We start from the raw sequence: 26,111 nt of genomic DNA on the forward strand, positions 1-26,111 counted from the left end.
ATATAAGGGACATGTTTTGCGTTAGTTTATACTGAATTACTGCTGGAGTAAGAACCTATACATATACATTTTGCCCATATGAATACAAAGTACTACATATATATATATATATATATATATATATACGCATACACATACATTATATACAACTGGGTTTCTTCATCTTGGCTAAACATCACTGAACTACTTTAAAAATAAATTTAATTTTAAACACAATAGTGAACTACATTGTTTACAATATGTTGTAAGAATACAGAAATACTGCAAAAAAAACTTCCTGCATGTGCAGCTTTTGCACTCTAAGATGAAACCAGTGCGTTCACACTTCAAACCAAGCTTGTCTTTTGCTGTTACGTGCTGCACATCAGAACTTCTGCAAAAGGTCCAAGGAGGGTTTTATTGAAAATGCATCGGATCCAAACAAGGTAAGTAGTGGATGGTTTAATATTTTCAGAAAAAGTGTGGTTCTGGTGAGAAAGGATATAAGGCATATACGAGTTTTCGCCTTGTTCCTGTATCCATACTTCATATTTAACATCTCTGACTTTCAAGTATTTAAGATTCCAGGGAATCTGCCAGGACACAGACAGCTTGGCTGCAGTGGCACCTTGGACGGATGCCTGGCATCTTGCTTCTCTAACTTTCCCTGGATACAGGCCATTAACCCACCTTTGCTTTCTAAAGGCAAGTTTTGTTTTCACGACATTTCGTATGGCTTCGATAAGTGAAGGCATGTCCACCGTTGTGTCCTGATATATACGGAAGAGCCACTCTGCATTGCGACAGCAGAGATGACGGGGCACTTCTTTATTTTTCATGATGCGTTCCTGGTCCGCTGCATTCAGATGGGCGATGCCACCTTGTTCCCATGGTCTATTAGGATATGTAATAGTATTCTCCTCTTTAGTGTTTTGCCAGGCAACATACTGGAGTTCCATACCTGGAAGCATTGCTAGTGTTTTGTACGGTGTATAATGTTCAGGGTTTACTGCATAAGGAAAGAGCTCTACAACAACAGCCCCTTTTGGCAGAAAAAGGGATGTAACCAATTGTGCTCCATGCATACTGACAAGCATTGATGCGTTGCTAACTAAGCGCACAATATCTGTAAATGAATGCTCTTCAAGAGAAACAGTTATTGTTTTCATCTGGAACTCCTGTGCGAGAGCGACAAGAAGCTCTGCCTCATTTACAATAAGTCGGTTAAGCGTTCGACTAAATAATACTATGTAATCCTCAGCAGAGCTTTGCTCTGAACTGATGTTCAACTTTTCCATCATGAATTTGGCAAAGTGTCTAATTTCATTCCCTGATACCAAAATGTTTGCTTTTGGCCCTTGTGGTTGGACAAATCCATATTGATACCATGTGGTGAGCTTTGTTAAGCCCACATAAGATTTGGTAAAGCAGAGAAGCCTACCAAGATTCTTTAGCTGCTCCTTTAGGAGGGGCTGTTTATTGCTCAACAGCTTGTACAGGTCAAAATATTGACCTTCACTCCAGCCTTCCATGAAGAAAAGTCGGGATTCCAGGTATAAGTCTGGAAACTGTTGCATTGTGTAGAAAATGGGAAGAAGGTCGTCGTGGAAAACATGCATCACGTTGTCGGGATTAAACCTGTTCATAATGAGTGCAACATCTGGCACAAAAACAGGTTTAGGCATAAATTTTAATGCGGCAGCTGGAAGCTCTACAAAATTGAAATATTGAGTATTGTGGTCATCTACTGAAGACAAGTCAAGCAAAGCAGGCTGGAAGCGCCTAGAACCTAAATTAGGTAACATGATTGAAGAGTTGCTATGAAAGAAGACAAACTCTTCCGCTTCCGTGGAATAACAGAGTGACTCAAAGCGACACACGCGGTCTGTATGCATCCGGCCAGTACACACCATTCTAGTGCCATCCTCCACTAAAGCATACAGCGCTGCTTGATAGTCAATATGAACCTGAGACAGCTCTTGAGATTGACGAGTGAGGTCCAGTTCTTCCTCAATGATAGAGTATTGCTCCCATAGCTTAACGTACTTCCATAACACTGCTGCCAAGATTGATACAAGCAGGGCATTGAAGACTGCAGATATGTTCATTTTGTAGCTGCACTGTATTAGGACCACCACGGAGGAACCCAGAGAAAATGACTGTCATTATTAATTCAGCTGAACATAGCAGAAGGTGGTATCTAAAAACAAAAAAAATTATATATTTTTAAAATTAGAATACAAGCAAGCATAGAAAATATACAAAGATGAGAATGATAGAATCAATAAGAACAATAAGGTTATGGAGTTTATTCACTAAAGCGACAGTATGCCCCTCGCATAATTGTGGTTTCTACATCACTATTCATTATGAAGATCCAACGCCAGTGAGTGACTCCTGCAGGAAGAGCTTGGGTGGCCCCATATATCGTCAGTCTCGTCACACATTGAATTATACAGGACCAGCTAAGCTTGTCATTGTTAGCCGTTGAAACCAAAATTCTCCTGCTAACTCTTCATTCATTGAAGAAACCCCTATCTGTAACGGCTCTGGTGAACAAAGGTCTCTCCATTCAGCAATATTAGACATTTAAGCTTTAAGCTTAATTTAAGCTAAACATAAAAGCAATGGGATATGCATGAATAAACTACCATATGCCTATAAGCAGCACAGAATGTTTTAAACGTGTTGTGTGTTTCTTAATTTGCCCAACTTTTTTCTGAAGGTAGTATTGTCTCTAAAATCTCTTTGCACATCTGAATTCAGTTATGCCTTTTGCAGCTGAACATTGGCAAAAAAAAGAGTAATAAAAGGGAATATTAATTTTTAAAATCACTGTGAATTTAACTGTATTAACTGTGAATTATTCATTTGTATAACATGCTATGCTTCCAGTGGATGGTTTAATGTAGTTTTGTTTTGAAGTACCCTACAGTAGAATAAAAAAATAACAAAGCTAAATAATAGGGGGGCAAATATAGTTTTAGATGGCTGGCAAGCCATATTAGATACCATGGATTAACAAAGAATACAGCACAATACCAAACACAAGTCTACAGCCTTTGGAACACCACCCTGTAGTTTAAAGTAGATCTGTAATTTTTCCCCCCAAATCACAGTCCTGTAAGCTAAATAACTGTTTGGTAATAGTCTTTAGTGATTAATATATACAAAAATAGACTCCTTGTAGACTGGATCTATATGGTTACCTATACCTTTACAGGTCCTGTCTTACCTCTTCTGCTAAACACTTTGAGACTTAATGCAGCTTTAGAAAAATAATTCCTGCTAAATGCATATATCCTTCCCAGAGATAACTTTATAATCGTGTTAAATATTTCCTCATTCAGATTTTTTTGACTGAGAACATTTTCTAGGCATATGACACAAAAGGCATAGATGCCATATACACTGAAATAAGGTTTCTAAAATGTTACATATATAGTACATAGTTCAACCTAACCTTCCTATTCTTGATCCAAAAGAAGGAAAAAAACCCTAATTAAGCTAATTTGAATTCTGCCATCAGGGGAAAAAATTCCTTCTTGACGCCAAAAGGTCATCGGATTTCTCCTTGGATCAAAAAGCTCTAAAATATTAATTCTATTTCTAGTCCTGTATGTCATGCCTTTCTAAAAAATATCCAGACCCCTTTTGAAAGCATCTAATGTATTGGATAACACCACCTCCCATGGCAGTGAATTCCATACCTTTATTGTACTCACTGTAAAGAATCCCTTCCTTTGTCGTCTATGAAATCTCTGCTCTTTCAGTCTCAGAGGGTGACCTCTTGTTCTTTGTACATTTCAGTTAATGAACAGGTCACTGAAGAGCCCTTTATATTAGCCCTGCCTATATTTATATAATGTTATTATATCCTCTAAGACGACGTTTTTCCAGTGTATATAATTTTAACTTTTTTAGTCTCTCTTCTGTGATTATTGCTTGTGATACCCGACTGGTCCCCACTGCAAATACATAGAGCGATTCTGCAGAAACATATCTCCTGCTGCTTGTGCCCACGTTGTGTACCTGCATCCTGGAGGTAAGGTCCCTCTAGTTGGCATGTACAGAAATCTCTCACATTGATTTCTCTGGCACAAAAACTGGACCATGAAGGGGACGTTGCACTGCAGCCCATCATGGCGTCCCCATTGCGAATGCATGGAAGGACTTTGCAGAATCACTCAAACGAATTTGCCTCCTTCCTCAAAAGGATCCTTCATAGGACACTGAGGTTTCCATTGAATATAAAATTACTGATCTGCTAAGACATATTTGTTTAACATTTTAAAATAAAGCACTCGGCTAATGTTTTATCTAAATATGAACATCACATATCTCGATCTTATTGCTGAAGATTGGTTCAGCCAGTTTTAGTAAGAGTGGGGCGAGGAGATCAATTAAGATATTATTAATTATGCCGCATTAAAATAGATATCCCTACTTCCATGATATGAATGTTTAAGCTAAATATCTCCAAAACAATGACACTGATGACAAACAAAATGTACAAGCTATAGTAAGTTTTAGTTATGCTAAATGATGTTACAGCAATGGTTTCTAGGCGTGCAAGGTGTGTATTTAAAGAACGTAACATTTTATCGTTAGCTACTGGGTATCCAAAATATCGTATTAAGACTTCTAACCAAGCAAGAGGAGGAATAATGTGGCACATAGGCAGTAAAGCATTTAAGATCTCTTGCGGGTTCCAAGCATGTCCCCCTCCTCCAACACATGTTCATATATTAATGCACTCTTTGCAGCCTAATATAATATTCAGCATGCCTGGAGTCGCATTACAATCCTCATCGTGTAATACTACATGACCTTGGTTAATGATAGATGAGATAAAGTATTAGCTGAACGGGTAAAATAAAGCTTGATCTTACATACAGCATTCTTCTAACCTCATCAACGGATTTCTCGCCGGCACAAAAGTAATGAATTTTTTAACTCTATACGTACAGATTATACGGCTGGATTGCTGAGACCCAATGTATAGTATACCAAATTATTTTAATTAGTGCTTTGCACAGAAAATTATTTTTTTAGCTATTTTTTTATTGGTTTCAAGATTTTTTTGAGCGCATATATGGAATCTATTTATTGCACTCCTCTATGTGTCGGCGTTCCCGTCGGACACAGTTTTATGTAATTGTTTAACCCAATAAAAATGGAGGTGTAGTTGGATTAATCATTAGTCAATGAATGCACTAGGAATTATAAAGGGCAATTCTGGTGCTAAAAAGGTAGCAATAATGGAAACCAATAGAATGCCTAGTAATCTACTAAATATTAATTCTACTAAAATGTTTGCTTACCCTAAAAGTTTTAGATTTTTACTGTAAGAAGTTATGACTATTTAGACCAAGGAAGGGGCGGCCACTGACGCCTATGGCAGATGGACATCTATAATGCTTAGTGAGTGCCATGTTGTGGACTACCACTGTATAGACACTAAATCAGCGCAGCTTTAAAACGTAACACAAACCTGATCTCCCTCCCAAGAAACTGTGGAGGACCCAACAAAAAGGCTGGCTGACTATTATGGGAGTTGCGGTAGGCATAGTAAATAAATTCACACAGCCCTCCCCCCGACAAAGCGTTAGAAGCTCTTCTTCCTATGTAAGCTCAGTATAGATTCCCAGCAGTTTTGACCAGTAATGATATACCCCATTAAGCTTCTCATAAGTGGGGGCAAAGAGCAAATTACACTATGAAAGATTTACAAAGTAAACAAATTTGTTTCAATGTAACGTTGCATTTTTTCCATCTAATTTGAAACACAAAAGCAAACTACAATAATATTGACCATGCAATCACAACCCTATTGTACAGCACCAATCATAAACAAAATTGGGCTCTGGGCTATTGCATGTGTCACCGTACTGGCACAATCTGATGTGGCCAGAACTATTTTAAAGTAAAAACGTCCCATTAAAATGAATTAAGTTACACACACGAAGAAAATAAAACTATGAAACCCTGGCAGGGACCGTACGAAGCTGAGCGAACGTTCTCAAAGCTGTCATTAATACTCACCAGAAGGGTTGGATGCACATGGCTCTGTTACATCTGCAGATTTACGATTGCGAGACTGCCAAGGCTGGGAGATTACAAGCAGGCACAGATCATGTTGCTGGAAAAAAAAAAAAGAGAGAAAATGTTATTCTGAGTTTCCTTCCCTGTCCCTCGACTATAGAAAATGGATGAAGGGAACTCCTATTGTCCCTTATCTCATTGGAGAATTATCAACAAAGCTCTGCGCGCCTGGTTCATTCATATGATAATAGCTGTTTTCAGTGCACCATCTGCAGCCTGAGCTGTCATCCGGCGCTCACCCTCTTTCAACCGAGAGCATACTGAGCATGCTCCGTCTGTCACCGATGTCCTAGTGCTTAAACTGGCTCACCTCGATTTGTTAGCCTCCCAGAGGTCAACGTTTCATGCACTATAATTTGCTGCAGTGCTCCTGAATATCCCCAGAGGGCAAGGAAGATCAAGAGGAAAGAAACGAGCAGGGAAGGCACTCCCCAGCGTCCTTCGCCCCCCAAATTATTTCTTTTATTTATATAACGCCAACAATTTACGCAGTGTTTCTTACAATACATATATTCAAAGGGTATGACAAAACTAGAATTGACAAACTAAGACAAACCGATACATTAGGTAAAGAGGACTCGGCTCGCAAGCTTACAATCTACGCAGGTTATTAATTACCTGTAAAGGTAACCTTATTTTTTTGTTTTAATCATTTGGCAATGCGCCAGTCTTCAGGATGAGGTCCAAATTTGATCAGCTGTGGATTATAATCTGCCTGCCATAAAAAAAAAAATAAAAGTGATTATTTTTAAACATTAAATGGTCTCAGAAATGAATCCCCTGTTAGAGAATGGAGTATCACAGCCATCTTTATACATTATTCGTATTAAAATGAAAAAGGAATGAGGAAATCCCATCAGATACGACAATTATACTTTTTTTTTTATTTGAACGTATTCGTTTTCGGGAATAGTCGTAATTAATATCTACTGTATCACTACAAGCTTCAACTAATAGCAAATTTGATAATTTACACATAAAAAGAAAATTGAAACAAAATTATCCTTCCTCATTATTGCTCATAACTCAAAAAAATGAATTTTAACGGGAAAAGGAAAACACAAACAAATAAATATTCTATGCTGGATAAGAGTCCCCATAGCAGATTCTACCACTTACACTCAACAACCATATTATTAACACAAAAGTCTAAACATCCAGTGAGGCAAATATGTTTTATAACATATTGTTATTTGAGTATAACATCATTTTATTATCACCTCAAATCCATTATGAACTGCATTATTGATCCAGTGTGATTGTGTATCCCCCTGCAATACATATGGTCTGTTCCAGCATCTGTTAGTTCCTGATTCTCGATTCCGCCCATCTGTACCGTGCCAGCCAATTAAATGTCACTTTACATTTCAAAGTCGTTGTAACGGTTATGTTACGTCTTCACCTAAAGGTTCACAGGCAATCACTGCTCCCAGAGCAGTAGTGTAATTTTGACGAAGTTGTGTGAGAGCTGTGCTGTGTGTCAGTGCTTTATCGATCTTTATAGGTCACAGAGAGCTAGTAGATTTTCCACACAGACCTTAACCCTCATATTAAGTATTTATATATATATATATATATATATATATATATATATATTATACAGTACAGTGTGAATAGTCATGCAGTTAAATAGATACAGCTGCGTGGGGCTATGGTGCCAAATTGAAACAGTTCATAGCAGAGTACAGAGTCCAAGAAAACTATGGTACAAAATGCCATAGCAACTATGACAGGATAGGTACAATGAAATGATTGTAATGTACCTGGATGTGACATAATGCAACAAGGTTTGAATGTGTATGATGTACATATAGTGTGAGATCACTTAAGTAGCTCTAAAATGCGCCACTTGATGGAATGGATAAGCTTGTCAATTTAACAAGATTCATGCATTCTTTGCAGCTGTTGGATCTTGGTGTCTGTCAGTTTAGGCTGATCCAGTCAGACAAATACACATAGTTTGTTGTTTCATTATTGCATTATAGGAATTATATACAAAAGATATGTGTTTTAATATACACATTCAAACCACAATAACAATAACATAAAACAGGTCTTATTGTAGTCCGGATCAAGAACTACAAGCCATATCAGAATTATGGTAAATTCTTGAACACAATTGATATCCATCAATTACAACCATTTTGATTAAGCTGCCATTCCTCAATTTAGGATATCTTAAAATTCTGGCCTGCAGTTTGACACCCCTGTCCAAGAACAGTTTTATCTTGGCTTTTTGTGCTGAATCATTAATATGACAACTCTGTCCTCAAAGAAGCTCATTGGATACTCACATCCTTAGACCTTTCTGAGATCTGTTCCGAATGCCTATGAATTAGTCCGCTGGGGCCACATTTGAACCAAATTAAGATTATATCGCTGATATATATATATATATATATATATATATATATATATAATATATACTGCTTCAAGATGGTAACCAGAGTTGAAACATTTGACTCCATTTTTTGCTAAATAATTGCACTGTAGTCATTTGAAATTCATTTAATGATAATGTTTTTGTCTTTACGCATCTCGTACAAACACATGAAACAGCTTTGTTAAATTGTAACGGCTTCAGAAATTGCCTGCTTGAGGTCATTTGTTAGATCTGTGGGCATTAATGCAACATTACATCATTATTTAATCATTTAACGTTGTGCACAGTGAGGCAATATGCCCAGTGTCCATATCGAGTTCTCCCAATGAAGGTTTCACGCTGGCTCAATCATCCTTGCGATTAAATATACATAACAAGCGATCTTCTTTTTCTTCAAACAATAATGATTGTTATAGCAAATTGCTAAACTGATGCAGAACTAAGACAGCTGTCATGTCCTTCTTCGATACAAAAAGCTCCTTATCACATTATTATTATCATCTCATTATTATAGTAATCTCAGTATCCATCTCGAAAGTACCGTGGAAAATTTTATTTCTAGAGAAAAATACCTATTACGTTGTTCTCTGAAAACAGATGTTAGGCTTTTATAGAAGAACAAAATCTCTAATGTGGATTTCTGGTATTATGACTGGTAGCACTTCGAATTCTGTGACGCTCAGCCAAATACAGGCATGATCTCTTCGGATTAAAGCTGAACATTTAGTGAATTGTTCGCTTCAGAGCAGAGAGGGAGCTACCTGCTGACCAGCCCAGGTCTATTTATCTTCTATCGGGATAGCTTCCGGATAGGAACATCTGGAAACCCAAAAGTCTCAATGTTCTGGATTTGTCTAATTGAAAATACATTCTGTGGAGTTGAAAGTTAGTATACATTATACAGGCATGAATGAACAGTGGAACTAGCGAGTGACAACCCTTCGTAATGTTAAGTGAAGTGAAGTGTTATACCCACAACTCTTGAATTAGTGAATAAACCTAAAAGAATGGTCCAGCTTGCACAAGCCACTTATGTTGCATCCAGTAGGTGTCAGTATAGCTCTCTTGAAGTTAATGTGTGTATCTTTTAGCTGCTTATCATAAAGAATTGTGGGTGAATAAATATAAATTTTACCTCCCTAAAATGAATATATAGTAATTAATATGTACAAATAAAACTATCTTTATGTTTTTGGGGTTTTTTTATTGCTAGGAGAAAGAGGAAAAAATGGCAAATATGTGGTTCCATAGTGTGATTTGCATTAATCAATTTCTTCCACTAGTCTGCTTTTAAAAATACCAGAAGAGTGGCAACGTAAATGTAACTGGTACAGTGCAAAGTTAAATCATCCTAGGCACTTTAAGGCCAGCGGCCAATAACTATGCAGTGGCACTTTCACGATTGTGATCGCTCTCCCAGTCCAATTAATGTAGGTGGATCAGAGGAGATCTTTTGGGTTTTTTGTGTTGATGGTTTAATTTTTTTTTTGTTGCATTTGAGGGAAAGGTGGGGTTACCTGTTCTCACGTATAGTTGAAATGTTCTTAACATATACATATCTAGTTGTTCCATTTGCAACAAAAAACAAAGTTTTCAAAAGCAAATTTAGTTTATTCTTTAATAAATAAGCTGTACTTTTATTTCAGGCATGATACTTTTATATACACTGCATTTCATGTTCCCAGTGTAAATTAAAATTTGTAAAAACTACTCCACTCTGCATTTTTTTTAAAAAAAATCTGAAAATGTCAAATTTTTTTCTGATTTTTTTAAAGACTTAAAAATTTCTAGAAAATTGACTTCTCTATTCTCATTACACACAATCCCCACATAGTCCCCAGTTTATGAAGGGCAGAAAGATCATGAAAGGAGTGCCTTACGGGTGGTTAAGAGTGAGAATATTTGCAATAAAAAAACAGGTAAGTGCATGCACTGATAGTAAATAGGAAATAAACAACAGGTCACAGTGTATTCTAATAATAATTATGAATGAATGTGCCTTCACTGAAGTTCACACTCCCTGTTACCGCTGTGACCCCTGCAGAATTTTTGTTTTCTTTTTGAACTATACGTCACAGTAAGTAGTGGCATCTTCCACAGCAAGAAGACAAAAAGCTAAAATTGTGCATTCAATTCCTTTGAACCCGAACTAGAATTAGGCTGATCTGGCCAACAGACCCAGTAATAAAGCAGCCCAAAGAAAGCAAACGCTAAATGTACTTACTACTATATGGTCGTCTCCAGGTCATATTTATGAAAAGGGAATGTATAGAAAACATCTACCTCTTTAGAATCTTTTTACTACATTATGGGAACATGTGCATTAAAAATAACTTTTTTTTGCAAGGAACTGGTAGTATATATGGCAATTAACAACCGGTTAGTAAAAAAAAGTACTTTTGTGAATATTTCTTCAGTGTTTATTCAACACCTGCCATAATTTTACATGCATAATATGAGATTTTTCAGAAAAAGAATCCTTAGTGCTCTCTTGATCTCACACTAGCAAAACTTTCAATCGTCTTCCTTTGAGGACTATTATTATTATCTTTTATTTATATAGGACCAACAATGTATGCAGCGCTTAATACAATACATATATTCAAGGGGAATGACAAGACTAGAATTGACAGACTAAGACAAACCGATACATTAGGTGGAGAGAGCCCGGCTCGCAAGCTTACAATCTTGAGGGCTATAGTTGGTGTCCTCTTGGGTTGCTGGGTCTTCTGGTTTTCAGTGTCCTCTTACACCTAACCTGGTACTCCCACTGGTATCTCCCTCACCCATCCAGACATTGCCTTTAGTGCACTATACCAGTGGAGGTACTGCACACAAGTCCACTTACAGCATTGCAGTACTACTTGAGTGAGCTGCAGGCCTACAGTGTGAGTGGAAGTGGAAGTGCAGTCTGTACTCGGTCACTTAGGTGACCAGTATGATAGAAGCTCCCAGTTCTCATGCATATGTATTGATTTTCTAAAGTTCCAGAATTCCTTTCAGTTTCTACTTCAGTTTTCTACTGATGTACTGATATAACCTTCATGAAAATAGATAATCCTTCCTTTGGTAAAAATTAAATAAAATAGGCAGACTGTCAAGGATGTCTTTCTTTAATTAAATTGGAAGCGACTTGTCCATTTTAATCAGGCTTTTGTAGGAATATATTGGCAGTGCTTCTGCCACAGCCAGACATCAGACATAATCACCATAATAATGGACTTTTTACATTTGCAAGTAGATCTCCCCAGCTGATTGCCGATATATAATTTTATATGCAAGATAAGAAAGTTCAGAGGACTGATGACAGCACATCCTTGTCATTGCCTCAGACCAGCCACTCAGTGTATTTCTGGTTATATTAAAACCAATATATCTTGCCCCTTTTCTTACTCTAACACATCTTTATGATACTTATCAACTGACTAAATCCTGAATCATTTAAGAATGTACACAACATGTAAGTCTATATCTTCACATAAGACTTCTTTAAAAACCTCACACCATATATTTGCTGATAAAAAAGAGTTTTAGTTTCTTGCTATACTTATAATATATAATATATAATATTTCTGGTTAAGTAGTTTATGATATACTTTGCTAAACAATGTGACATGTCAGACAATGACAGGTTAGCTAATCAGTTCTGCCTAGACAGTGCTGGATGTTACTATGCATGCATGCTAAAACACAATGATAAGCTGAAAGAATACATTATACTAGAACGTATCGATCAATCTCAAAGTGCAGCTCCTACACTGAAAGAAATGTCAAAACACTCAAGTATTTAAGAGGACTTGTTGCAGTCACAGCTTTTAGCATAATTGAATTTAAATTAACTATAGTTTGTGCTGTATTTTCAGTAAGAGGTTGGGTGGACAGTCGAGTTAAGGGTTAACTTGTCTGAACATGCTTAACTGAGGTTGCATGCCCTTGCATACCAACACTCACAAAGTAAATTGTAGATTAATTAATCTGCAAGTTATTTGTGAGGACATCCCAGTACCTGCAACTTTAAATTTTGTTAGTTGCAGGTAAGGACATGCAAGTTCATTGTAAATTTGCATGTCCTCGTTAAATTTATATGCCCTTGCTATAATTCGACAAATTGACGCTCCTGTTTAACACTACATAAATAGGACCCCGCCTCATACGCAATGGATATATATGCCTCAAAGGGTGGTTGTAGGTAGAAGGAGATGGTATTGCATCTCCAATTACTTAAATAGGCTCCACACAGTTGAATGGGGCCCTCTGGGGTTGTTAGTTGATATTTGGAAATTGGAACTTAAGTCAACTTGCAAGTTGCCTGCTTTAATAAGTTCACATGTACTCTCATACACTTGCAACTCCTGCATTTCCGTTTAAAAAAAAAAAATGTTTTCATGAATTTGCGAGTTGGACATTTGTCCAACTCATGCAAGTTTACTGTTTCAGATTTATGTATAGATCTTTTATACACAAACGTGACATCAGACATGGTTAGGAACTTGTGAAGTGGCAGGAAACTCTCTGGCTGGATTATATCACCAAAACCTCAAATTTCTATGATGTTTAATCACTCTGTGCCATCTTTGTTGGTGACAAAAGTTAGGCAAGGCATGTGTCAAGCCATCACAATAGTTCCATCATGACCATAGAAAATTGAATAAATATGAGTTATCTGGCTCAAAATATAAGCAGCCAAAAACGTATTTTTTTTTCTCACTTTGTGAACTTTCAACACAACTTGAAAATTGCTGACCTTTAACAATATTCCTTTTAATTTATTTTTGAAAAATGCCGAAGAGTATGACTCAGGGGAACAAAATTCTCTAAAATAAACTGAGGGATATTCATCTGCCTTCTGTGCTTGAAGACAGAATAAGAACAGCATACATCCCTAGCTATAAAACAGAATTTGGAAAATAGCTCTTATATAACACATTCTGACTTCAGGAACATTGAACATTCAAGAATGTTATTCTGGCTTCTCAAAAGGACGGAGCCACAAGGACAGCCTCTCCCCTGTTCCTTCAATCAGGAGAGATAGTGTCCAGAGGCTCTGGATGTGGATGTTCACTGGAAGTTGTCCACAAAGAAAGAAGACTTTTTTGAGCAGCATACAAAAAAAAATTAAATAAACAAGAACAAGAAGATGCAACAAAAAAAGCAGAGAAGGCAAGGAGACATTCAGAGAGACCATGAAAGGGAGTGAATGAGAGTGCGAGAGAATGAGAGAGTGATTGAGTGTGAGTGACAATAAATATTGTTTCTGAATGTAAAAAGTCCTCTGATTTTCTTCCAAGCTGAAAGGGCAGAAAAGAAAATTCATGGTTTGGAAACGAATGGACCAAAAATGAAAATAAACATCCATTCTAACTATTTTTCAATATACACCAGAGCTGTAGCTAAGGATCTTGGTGCTGATTGGTGTTGATTCATTTTATGGTTGTTTTCTTTTGAAAATCAGTAAATATTCATGGAATTCTTACAGAAGATCTAAACATGTTGCTGACTCTGGTATGAGGGCTGATGCTGCTGATAAAATGCCTTAAAAGGACAGTTGACACAAAATAAGAATGCATATTAAAGTACTCCATTATTGAATTCTTCAATATTAAAAATAAATAATAATAATTAAGCATTTAACTTAGGTAAAAGTTGAAGTTCTGTATCTGCAGCTGCCCTTCTCCTCTGTGATCTGACAATTTTTGCCAATTATTGAGATAATTAAACTGCTTTCTATGGACAGATCCCTGCCCACAACATTTGCAAATATGACATACAAGGAGGTGTGTTTGGAGGGGGACACCATGACAGGGATCATACAGCAATCATATGCTTAATTTATTTAAATTGTGCACATATTTTAGAGCCAAATTTATTGCACCTTATTAGGTTTTTGTACATCCATTGTATATAGGTTAGGTCTGGAAATTAATTAGAAACTTCATGGAGTTTATCATATTTTAAATGTAACAAACTAAATGACATTTAATACTCTTTTTATAGAAACTGAGATTTTGATGGCTGATAAGAATCAATTGGCTCATCTAGACTGCATGGATATATCCAAATTATTTGCACACACCTTGTGCATAAGAATATCTAATTGGTTTGGGTTATACTACCTGTCACTTTATCAGTTGTTTCTGCACTGTGCATCCAGGGGTAGGCTTAGGGTTAGCGGCACTTGGGTATAGTATTTCTTTGGTGCCCCTCTGGTAACTAACACACATAAACTAAGACACACTCACTTTAACACATAGGTACACATACATTCTTTCTCCAAATTCATGATTTTGTACATTTATTTAATAAGTTTGTGTAACACTTTAACATTGGCTTTAGTATGTCCACAGAGTATCACTGTCCTTTCTGAGTTGTGGTCAGGAAAGATATTAGCATGTCAATCTGGAAGTTGAACAAAAAGGAACCGCAGATTATATGAACTACCACCCAAAAAACGGCCTCATGCATACTTGCAACGGTTAGTCAATGTGCTGAATAGGGGATACATTTGGCAAACGTTGCATTTTGTTGCACCTTTGTACACTGTAGATGTCCTATCTTCCCAGTAGGGGACTGCATCGGGATGCAGGACCCGTCAAAAAACTTGCAGGTGCGGGTGGTTTTTCGGGTTTTGCAGGCGGGAGCGGGCGGTCAGACAATGTACCTGGGGGGTGGGGGAGAATTATGAACCAGTATGTGTGAATGAGGGAATGAATGATTGAGGGAATGGATGAGTATCTGTGAATGATTAGTATCTGTGAATGAGGGATTGAATGAGTATCTGTGACAGAATGTTTGCGGGAGCGGGTGGGATTGGACACATGTTGTGGGAGCGGGCGGGATTGGACACATATGTTGCAGGAGTGGAACACACACGTTGCGGGAGCGGGCGTCAATGGTCAAAAATTCAGCAGGAATGGGATTAAGAAAACATTCCCGCGCAGGGCTCTGCTTCCCAACATCAATAAGGAAATATCTCATAATACATTATAATGTATTTTTTTTATCATATAAATTATGACAAACATTTTTGCTCAATGAATGTTGTATTTTGGGTGATAAGTAGTATACAGGCCACTTTTTATGACTTTGCAAATGTGTATTTCTTAATTTCAATGTCATAATGGCTAATTAGTTAAATGACACATCTGAAAATCCCCCCGGTTTGGCAGTTAATAAGATCTTAAGTGCCTCCAAGATTATTGTAGGCATAAAGCAGAAGAACTTTCAAAATTGTCTCATGTAAGGCATTATCATTAAAGGTCTTTTAAGTTTCTCAGCTAAGCTCTTCCATTTTAAAAACAATTTTATTGATGGTCTAATTAGTTTTCATGATCAACAATTCCATTCAAACATTTCCAATCATTAAAACCTTTTCAACCTGAAAACGTTTGATTGAGTTCTCCGGATGTTTACTGAAAGCAGTACGCAAAGAAAGCAAAATAATCCTTTTTAGTTTTTTCAATACACCAGCTCATTATGATGAACAACTTTATCATTAGGACATTTTTAAAAACAATGACCCAAATATCTGCAATCAGTGATGGATCAATTATTTTCCCATATATATTTTGAAAAAAAAATCTATTTGTGTATAAAATCCAATGCTGTATACGGTAATGTAGGTTAGCACTGATAAAAACCTGTTTTTTCTCCTTTTGTTCCAATAAACGTTATTTGCAAACCTGGAGGCTGCCTTCCTTGTTAGTCATGTGATATTTTGGGTGACTTTCCCTGCACTATGTATATGTAGGATATAGAATTAGAGAGGCATTTTTTCTCTCTTGTTTCTTCTTTTTTCCCCATCTTTTTTGTTTTAAACTTCTTTATTACACGGAGAAGACAAAGCATATAACATAATGACAAAGTCGTATACAGACAAGATGACAAAATAGGCATATACAAATTCAAGTGATGCACAATACAGTATCACATACAGTGCAAACAATAATCCGGGTGACCGAAAATAAAGTTAGGCAGATGACAATCATGGAATCAAGATGTTAATACCGTTTACAGCCACAATACACTGGTTACAACATGTACACACCCCGTCCCTCAATGAGATCAATACCCTGGTATGGGGAGAGTACCTTTCAAGACCTGAAGGCAAAACCACCCAGTGGTATTAAATGTTTGAAATAACGACAGCCTGGTATCGCTATCTAGTGTCGCAATATACGGGGACCAACGATTAAACAAAAATTTTACTTTGCTCTCTTTATGAAGAACGGTCTCAAGCCAATCCATTTGAAACAAAAAGCGCAACCGCGACAGGACCAAAGGTAGCGTCGGCGGCTGGGGAGCAATCCATTGTGACAATATAGCCCGTTTTGCCACTGCTGAGAGAATGAGCAAGAGGAATTTAGCTCTTGCTACAGTGGGAGGAACATGGTCAGGAAGTATACCAAAAATTGCCCATTCTACAGAGATTGCAAAACGAATGCCCAGGGTGTCTGTAATGTATAATTGCAATGCGTTCCAAAATGGGGCAATAGAGCTACAGGACCATAGGCCATGAAGGAGATCGGCCTCAGGTAATTGGCACTTGAAACACCGGGAATGGTCTGATAAGCCCATTAAAAACCGGAGCTTAGGGGTGACATATGCTTTATGCAAAATCTTAAGGAACATCTCACTATAGTCCCTAGACACCAAGACTTTAGAATTTCACGTGTACGCCTGGAGAACCCGTTTTGGACTCAAATTCGGAAAATCAGCTTTCCAGGAGGTAACACCTGTCCTGTGGGACTCCCAATCGATGACCGGTCTGATCAGATTATATATTGTGGACATTGTGAGCATTGTGGCGGGGGACAATATCGTTATCTGGTCTAAAGGGTTGTTGGAATTAGCCCCAGAAAGGTAAGGAAGTAGAGTGCTAACATAGTTACGGAGTTGGAGGTAGTGAATAGGATGAATCGGAATAGTAGAGTATTTAGATTGGAACTGCAAGTAGGACAATAATTTACCCATGCGCGGGTCAAGAAAATCACCCACGGCGCGACCCCGCGCCCGGGCGAGTCGTCTAAAGACACCATCCTCCCTCCCATGCTGAAACTGCGGGTTACGGACCAGGGGCAAGAACCGAGAATAATGAACCTCCAAACCCAGACGACGTCTAACACGTTCCCAGGCCTTCAACGTATGAAATAACAATGGATTGGAGACAACGTCCGACGGTAAGTTAGCTTTAGACAGATGCAGGAGAGAGGCCAAAGAAATTGTTGGAGATAGTTGTTGCTCCAGAGTCACATTAGTGAATCTAGACCTGCCACGCAGCCAATCCGCCACATAACGGTAGTCAGATGCCAAATTATAGTCCAGTAGGTTAGGTAAATTCATCCCACCGTTGTGAGCAGGCTGTTGGAGTTTTACCAACGAAATTCTAGCTTTTTTGTTAGACCACAGGAATTTACGCAGCAACGCATTATGATTTTCCCCATCTTTTTAATTGGACCAGCTTACTAAATTCAAATATCCTTAAATATACTTTTTTTTTTACTCATACTCTTACTCAATACTCATTTTTTATGTAGCTCTACTTAAATTAGTATTCTTTATATAAAAGCAATATCATGTCATTTGTCTAATTTGCTGCGCTTACCGACTGGAGCCTAAAGGCTTACAGCCTACTGTTTCTGCACAGAATTGCCAGAGATCAAACGTTTCATGCGGACATGAAGCATCATAAAGGAGTAGGTCGGGGAGATAGGCCACTGAACGGGAATTAAATTGCTGAGGATTAAGCCATGAAAGCAGGATGATTAATGCTTAGCTATTTATAAGATGCTGAGATCAAACTGGGCAACGCATAGATTAATAGGACAGGGGCACAGATGAATTGTCACAGAGGTACAATGATTAAACAAAGAGGACACTGATTAATTTTGCATAAATGGGCACATATGTGCGATTGAGCAGCATGCTTTACTTATTATCATTTGTATCTTATTATCTACTTGTATCTTTAAACCAAATATTTACAAAATGCTGCTAAATGTTAACACTATCTATTTTGTAGGGATAATTCTTATTTAAGATTCAAATCTTTTTGATCCTTTTCAACATTTGTGCCCCTCTTTTCTATGAGCCTGGAATGAGCTGTGTGTGTATTTGTATCACAGAGATGCACAGCATTAATACTATCCTCACAATATGTATATATATATATATATATGTATATATATATATATGTATATATTTATATATATATATATGTATATATTATATATATATATATATATATATATATATATATATATAAGCCAATATACACATTCATTGGATTGCTCTGGATTTCGAAAAATAGAGTTTGATGGTAGATAAGAACTATTTGGCCTATTTTTTTTTTTAAACTTTATTTAACATCCTCCATGTTAAATAAAGTTAACAAAAACTTTATTTAACATGGAAGATGTTAAATAAAGTAAAAAAAAAAAAATCCGATGTTTTAATTTAAGCCCTGTGTGGCCGCACACCCGTAAGGCCAGCCCTGGTGGGGGCTTCCCGGCCCCTTAGAGTGGCGGACCCGGTCGCAGTTGCGGCGGGCTTAAGGGGCAGGTGCCCCTTATGTCCTGCGTTAATGAGGCCGCATAGGCCCAGTGAGTCCGGCTGGGCCTATTTTAACGTAGGAGCCTGGAGCTGCAGCTCCATCAGCCCCTAAATCAATCCGGCCCTGCCGCTGCCCGGCCCACCGGGCAAATGCCCGGTGTGCCCGATGGCCAGTCCGGGCCTGGTTGGAGGGGAAGTGGGCAGGGAGTGGGGCGTGTCCTGATGCCTTTCTAGGAACCCAAAGTTTAACTGCAGTGACCCGGAGACCCAGAGAAGCAGCGCTTCAAATTGTGTCTTTGAGAGAAACCAGGCGAGTTCCCAGGTATAGAATAACACACGGTATATTTTGCAAGTATTCTTCAACATATTCCCCATGTAGTGGATTTCTCCAACCCCTAATATACAAAGTTTCTTGTATATACACCCTTTATTCTGACCAAGTGATACTGCGTGCCACAGGTACGCAGGTAAATCTATATTTAATGAAGATGTTTGTTAGTGTAATTTAAAGTGGGACTTTGCCATAATACCCCGTTGCATAGTTTCCTTATTTTTCTTTGCTTCTAGGTAGATTGAATGTGACAGATTCTTACAAATTGATTTTTAGAGTTTAATACAACGGCTTATTTCTTCCTCAGTGTTGTAGTATTTATGGGATTTTGTGTTTGTTGCTGTGGCAACACAAATATGTTTTCATTATCTATCATGTTTATGAGACCAAGAAATATCCATTTTACTACAGCAGCTGGGAATGAATTAGGTTAAGTGTAAAATGCATTTGCTTATATGCATTCATTTTACTATATATAGGTTGGTTGGAAGCTCAGAAGCCTTGATAATAATGCCGTGAATATGTATAGTGTAGAAATATTAAATAAAGCTAGTAATGTGTTTTTTATAATGCAAGTAAGCTGATTGTAAGGGACATGCTAAGGTTCCTCTATAAAGTTCAACATGTTTACACCGATGATGTCATAGACGCATTATTACACAGTGTTCTGCATGCTTAGAGGTGAAGGACACAGCCCAGAAGAATGACCTTGAACAATTTTCTTAAGAAACTAACTGCTGCTAAGGTAAGGATTCTCATTCTGTCAGCTCCCAATATAGAAATACATTACATATGAAGTTCAACATATCATAGACATCTGTGTCATTGTGTAGTACTAACAGATTTCTGCCAGAGGGCAGCATTTTGTCTTGTTTAGGTGGGATGCCTAGGCTGAGATCATCTATTCCCAAAAAGGCATACCATTACAGCTATGAGGTTAGCCATGTTCTGGTGTATCAGACCCAGTGCTGAGCGGAATCCTTAATGTTATATCAGTCTCTTGATTTCTGGACAAAAATTAAATCTGATCCTGGATGTTTTTATACTACTTCTCCCTTCTCATTTTGAATGCATTGAAGTATACTGGAAATATAAGCTATGAATGTACACGTAGCATATTTTTGGAGTGTATGTATTGGATGTGTAGCAGATCTAAAGTTTTTAGGTCTATCAAACCATGGAACATGTGCTACCTGGAGACAGAGTACACACAGCAAGACAGATAGGTTTTATTTTAAATGTTGAAACATTTCAGCAATCAGTGGCATAACCACATTGGTAAATGGGAGGGAGGTGGCAGAATTGGCCAGGCCCTATGCGTCGGGAGCTCCAGCTGTTTTACACCCACTGATCCTGGTAGTCTAGTGAGGAGCTAACTGCTTCTTCTTTCAGTATATATTTTCTGCTTCCCAATGGGTTGTGTAGAGATACAGCAAGAACTAGATTGTTATTTAAAAACCCAGTTCTCCTTGAGTTTCTTCCAAAAAGCATCTTGGTGACATACAAGGGACCTCTGTCTACCATTTATCACTCATAAATATGGGCCTATTAAACCCATAGTATATCTTGCTCATTGGCTCTATGCCAACGAGTTAATCTTTCATACAACTTTAGGCGTAAGTGATTGAAGAACTGTACATTCCTTACTTGTTAGTAAAGTTATCTGACGGCAAAAGATATGAAGATATAAAATGCTGTTTGAGGACAGTTGTGCAATTGTGAAACAGCAGATTCCATTGTGTGAAGAAACTTTTATTCACTTATCGATTCTCATTGCTTAAAGGGAAAGAGGAAAAAAAAGAAAACAAAGCTTGATCAATGCTTATACTTTGGGCTGTAGTAGGGAGAGAGTATTTCACAGTAATGCATTATCTACAATAGAATTAGTCTTTTTCACTATTTTTTTTATGTGCTAGCAATTGTTCATTCAGAATAATCTATTGAGAGATTTAATTGGTTTGTTAGAGTAAAAAAGATTTAATATTAAGTGTATTACACAAGGACACATACGTCTGGAGAAAAAAATTAGTGGAGGACAATTGGTGGGAAATAAATATATTGGATGATATACAGCATGACTTCATTTTTAGTGGGGGTCTCACATGCCTTCTTTTGTTGAATGTATTTCCAATTTCCATTTTTAGGTACTCCTTTCAAGGTGATGTGTGAATGATTGAAATTGGAGTCTGGCTGGTGCCTTGTTAATGGATGTTCTTCAGGCACCAGTTACCTTCCACAAGCCTTCTCATAGATACTTGTGGTCTTATACATGTGTATTTCTGTAATCGATTTAGCATTATTAAATGTTGGAGATAAACATTTCCCCATCTTCTTTTTTTATGATTATGAATCTTTATTCTGGAAGATCCTAGCATGTAAGCTTAATGCCAATACTCAAAATCGCCATTGGTGATGTGAGATTGCCATGCAGATCTACTCATAACAAGCATCCTGGGGGACTTTTTTAGGTTTTACTCCTAAGCAACACGATGAGAGATTTAGGCAAGAAACCTCAGCCGATCTATCCTTGGTTGTGCAATATAAATTAAGCAAGTCGAAGACCTTGTTATTACTCCCCACTTTTTAATACATTCCCAATACATAAATTTTTAGAATCTATGTATTGGACATATAGCAGATCTAAAGTACTGAGGGGCAAGCCGTATGTCCCAGGGTTCCAGATGTTCTACACCCTCTAATTTGGGGATGAACATTACCCCTTGTTCTTTTTTTTATTATTATGGATATAATAATAAAGATCCAAGCAGGTAAACTTACTACCTCTACTCAAAATCCAGCCCGGATTTCAGCCCGGATTGCTCGATGCATTTAGCTATAAGGGCGATGCAGTTTAATTCAGGGGGTTAATTCAGGGGGTTAAGTACGTCTATCCATAACCCACATTGCGATGTGAGAGTAAATCTCCACATAACCAAGATGATGGTGTGAGATTCAGGAGTGGGTCTCTGTACACCTATCATGGGCCAAAATGGCATGAACATTGTATACAAATACATACAGTTTGTAATTACTTTTTGGCTGCCTATAGGTAGTACCCAGTCTAATACAATGTATTCTCTGTGTGTTATATTGTGTTATATTGTTCTCCAACAAAATTGCCTGTATCTGTGTATATATTATTGTAATAGGTAATCAATTATTATCTAGACCTCTGTCTATGACCCCAATTATATTTCTACACCAGCAGCGTATACCATGTCCACGAAACTCTATTTGCCTTTTTTTATAATTACCACAACTAGCTTGAGTATTTTGCTAAAGAGTTAGTGTACTTTTCGGAGTACATGTACGTAGTCTGTCTTATCATGTTCTAGGTGCATATTAATAAAAATATGTCAATTCTGTATAAAACAAATGACTACAACGTTATCATTATAACAAAACTAACCTTAGGCTTATATTATTAAGCGCAAGCTCATAAAAGTAAAATACTGACGTTATTAGATAAACGGCTGTGAACAGGGTTCTTTGTTCTTGCCTCAGTATCAATTCATCGCAAATGTTTCAACTTTCTCGTGATCACTATACTTTCTTATAGTGATCTATGAATCTGCAGAATACAAAAAGATATATTCATACTGAAGCTGTTGAAGAGTCGAAGTACTTAAATATTGTAGGGTGGATATCCTACATGCAATGTAAAATGATATCTGGAAAAACTTTTCCATAGCAGGAAAAGCTAATACATTAAAGGAATCAGATAATAACCCTAAAGTTGTTGCAAAGAAATATGTATGAAGTTTTAAAGGTATACTCCACACTATAATGCATATAATAGCAGAGGGACCCTTTGAATAATCACTTTCTTCCCCTTGCAAATGCATGGAGGGATTTGGGAGAATCTCCCCACTATATGGTTACCTCTTTCTTTGCTCCCCCCCAGCTCTCCTACTTGCTAGTGCACATAAGCGGCTCCAGCATTGGCTCAGAGTAGCACATGCACAGAAATTACTCCCATTCATTCCATTAATTTTCCTACAACTGGTTGGCTGCTTCAAGAAGTGATGCCAAATCCAGGCAATGGAGGGGGTAGGTGTGCTACAGCTATTTACTGTAATTACCTAAATTAGCTAAAGGTACATACACATATAGAATACACATATACACGTACTACCGTTCAAAAGTTTGGGATCGCTTAGAAATTTCCTTGGTTTTGAATGAAAAGCAAATCACCAGAAGCACATCCTTCAGGCAAAATATTCTCTTTATTATGAAGATGGCAGATTTTTTATGGAATATCTTCATAGGCATACAGAGGCCAAGCATCACTGTGTTCCAATGGCCCATTGTGTTAGCTAATTCAAGATTAAAAATGTTAATTGATCATTTTATCAAGTATGCTAGCACAGCCACAAATGTCCTTGTTTTCTATAAATGGAGGGGGGTTGTACAGCCCAGGTGCTTCATCATGGAGGTTGGAACAGCCCTTTGCGAATAGTTTTGAAACCTACCCAGGAGTGCTAATGTGGCACCTTTCTGATGAGTGGCATCCAGGGTGGACCGCCTTGGAACGTAGGTGCTCACGGCTGGAGGGAAAGCTGCGGTTGAGGTAAAGAGTGAGGGAAGGAAGGAGAAGGGATAGGAGGGTCTATGACTCAATGTACATTACAATGTATAGGTGTTTGCATGTGAGTATGTTTGTATGTATGTGTCAGCATGAATGTATATGGATAAGTGTGTGAGCATGGACAAGGTTGGCACTGTTAAGCTATTTGAGGACAAAGATGGCACTGGGGAGCTGTTTGGGAACAAAGATGGCAGGTAGAAGCTGTATGGGCACAACGATGGCACTGTTAAGCTGTTTGGGCAAAAGGATGTTACTGTTAAGCTGTTTTAGCACAAATATGGCACTGTATGTATGGCAGAAATGGTGTATGTATGTACGGTAACAGCGGTTACATCTGTGAAATTTCTAGTACAGTTGACGTGGATGACTGATCTTGGTAAAAATGGTTGAATGTCTTTTTTAATTAAAGATTATTATATTTTAAAATAATATATAATGTATTTGAAATGGTACACCAAACAACAAAATATCCAAGTAGGTACTCAGTATCCATGCTTAAAATACAGAGAGGGAGAGGTGGCGCTCAATGTAGAAAGGGGGGGCTAAAGAGGAGGGGGGAACAAAAGTGGAAAGGATGGTGTCATGGGCCCACCCTACTCCAAGCGTGCATGTGACTTGGTTCCAGTGATAATAGGGTTAAAATTCACTATCTGTCTGCCCTTAATACGACCAACACTTAATTATAATCATATACCTAATATAATAACACTGCCACCACCAAGGCAATTTATAAATGGAGTGCCTTCGTCTCCCAAGCAAATTAGACTAGGAACCCACAGGAGGAGAGTCATGAAGGAAATGATTCTCAAGGCGGAGGGCCAAACCGACAAAAAAACAACCAGAAATAGTTCTATTGGATGCAGCTTGTTGAGGATCCCTAGACCCAAACCTTAATAGCTGATTCTGTTGCCCATTAATTGGGCATGACGACTTTGGTGTCTTGGCAACTAATCACATCCTCAGTGTTGTACAGACTGGTCACTCCCCCTATCTTCCCCCAACGCCACCCCAATCCACCACTTCCACTTCCACTTCCTTTACCTCTTTATCTTCTCAAAAGCATCCAGTTTGTCTCAGAAAGGTGGAAGGCAATATTCCTAGTTGACAGTAAAGCATATTACTTTTTTAAATCATTGTTACTGGTACTTTAATCGCTGTAATCTTGTGTGTCTGTACTGGTGGGACATTCCAACAAAAATTAATCTGACAGCTAATTACATATTTTAATTACTGTCTTTGTAAAATTATAATTGTTTGATGAATATATAATTTCATTCCATATGTGATAGGGTATTATGTGTACAAAGAGAGCTCCAAATTAAAGTGGGTATCCCACCATACAAGCCACTTGTCATCTACAACTAAACCAGATTTAAGGTTGGATAAGGCAGTGTAGATTTGGCTTGGTAAGGAGGAGTACGAGCTAAAGCTCCCTTAGATGATGTAGTCCTCAGAGGATCGGGGGTCTTGCTAAATCTAGGCTCATTCCTTACCAGAACAAGCTCATCCACCGCTAGATGTACTTGGACAATGTGACTACCCAAGTCAGTGATACTGATTTACTTCATAAGTAACCATTGACAGCACCAATTAACGAACTGTAGAAAGGGAAATTAGTGCTAGTGTTCTTTGGCATAACCCTATTTTAAGATACACCTTCAAAAAAATGATCCTTTAAATTGCTGCAGGTGGTATACCACCACAGTAAAAATGAATAAATTGTTTGATCTCAGTGCGAAAACATCAATAATGCAAAATTGGATATTTAAACCTTCATTAGCAAAGTATTGTTAGTTTCACAATCTAAAGGGTTTATTATAATGCACATTTTGCTTTTCTTGCGTTACAAGCTACAGGTGATGTTCTTAATTACTATAATAGCAAAGTTGGCTTAGAGCTTTGGGTATGATGGACTTATTAATCACCTATAAAGATTGTAATTAACTGCTTGGATTAGTTCTTGCCAGAATGCGAGAGAAAGGGCCATGCATAATGAAAATGATAGCAAAATCAGCTCTTGCTCTGAGCAATTAAAATAATTGCATTTGATACACAGCACATGCTGAGATTGCTGAATCTTTAGCAGCATTATGGAATGAATGAAACAGGAATATATGCAGCTCATGTATTCTGTTATTTCTGCTAATATATAGTTGTGTGCATCAGCATAAAATGCA

The 26,111-nt window shown here is 37.6% G+C and overlaps 1 protein-coding gene across 1 annotated transcript; it reads right to left on the reverse strand.

The window, feature by feature from the left end:
• Positions 1–350: 350 nt before the first annotated feature.
• Positions 351–2,087, reverse strand: LOC149300733 (protein O-linked-mannose beta-1,4-N-acetylglucosaminyltransferase 2). The gene has a single exon (XM_089484943.1). It carries the CDS (start codon positions 2,085–2,087, stop codon positions 351–353), a length of 1,737 nt encoding a protein of 578 aa, XP_089341069.1.
• Between the last annotated feature and the right edge of the window lie 24,024 nt (positions 2,088–26,111).

This window comes from Sceloporus occidentalis, unplaced genomic scaffold, assembly GCF_023333645.1.
Source record: "Sceloporus occidentalis isolate IW3139 unplaced genomic scaffold, rSceOcc1.0.p SCAF_23, whole genome shotgun sequence".
Classification (NCBI taxonomy): domain Eukaryota; kingdom Metazoa; phylum Chordata; class Lepidosauria; order Squamata; family Phrynosomatidae; genus Sceloporus; species Sceloporus occidentalis.

Bases quoted from the DNA above. Each gene is read 5' to 3' on its own strand.
- LOC149300733 (XM_089484943.1), bottom strand. From the start codon at position 2,087: ATGAACATATCTGCAGTCTTCAATGCCCTGCTTGTATCAATCTTGGCA.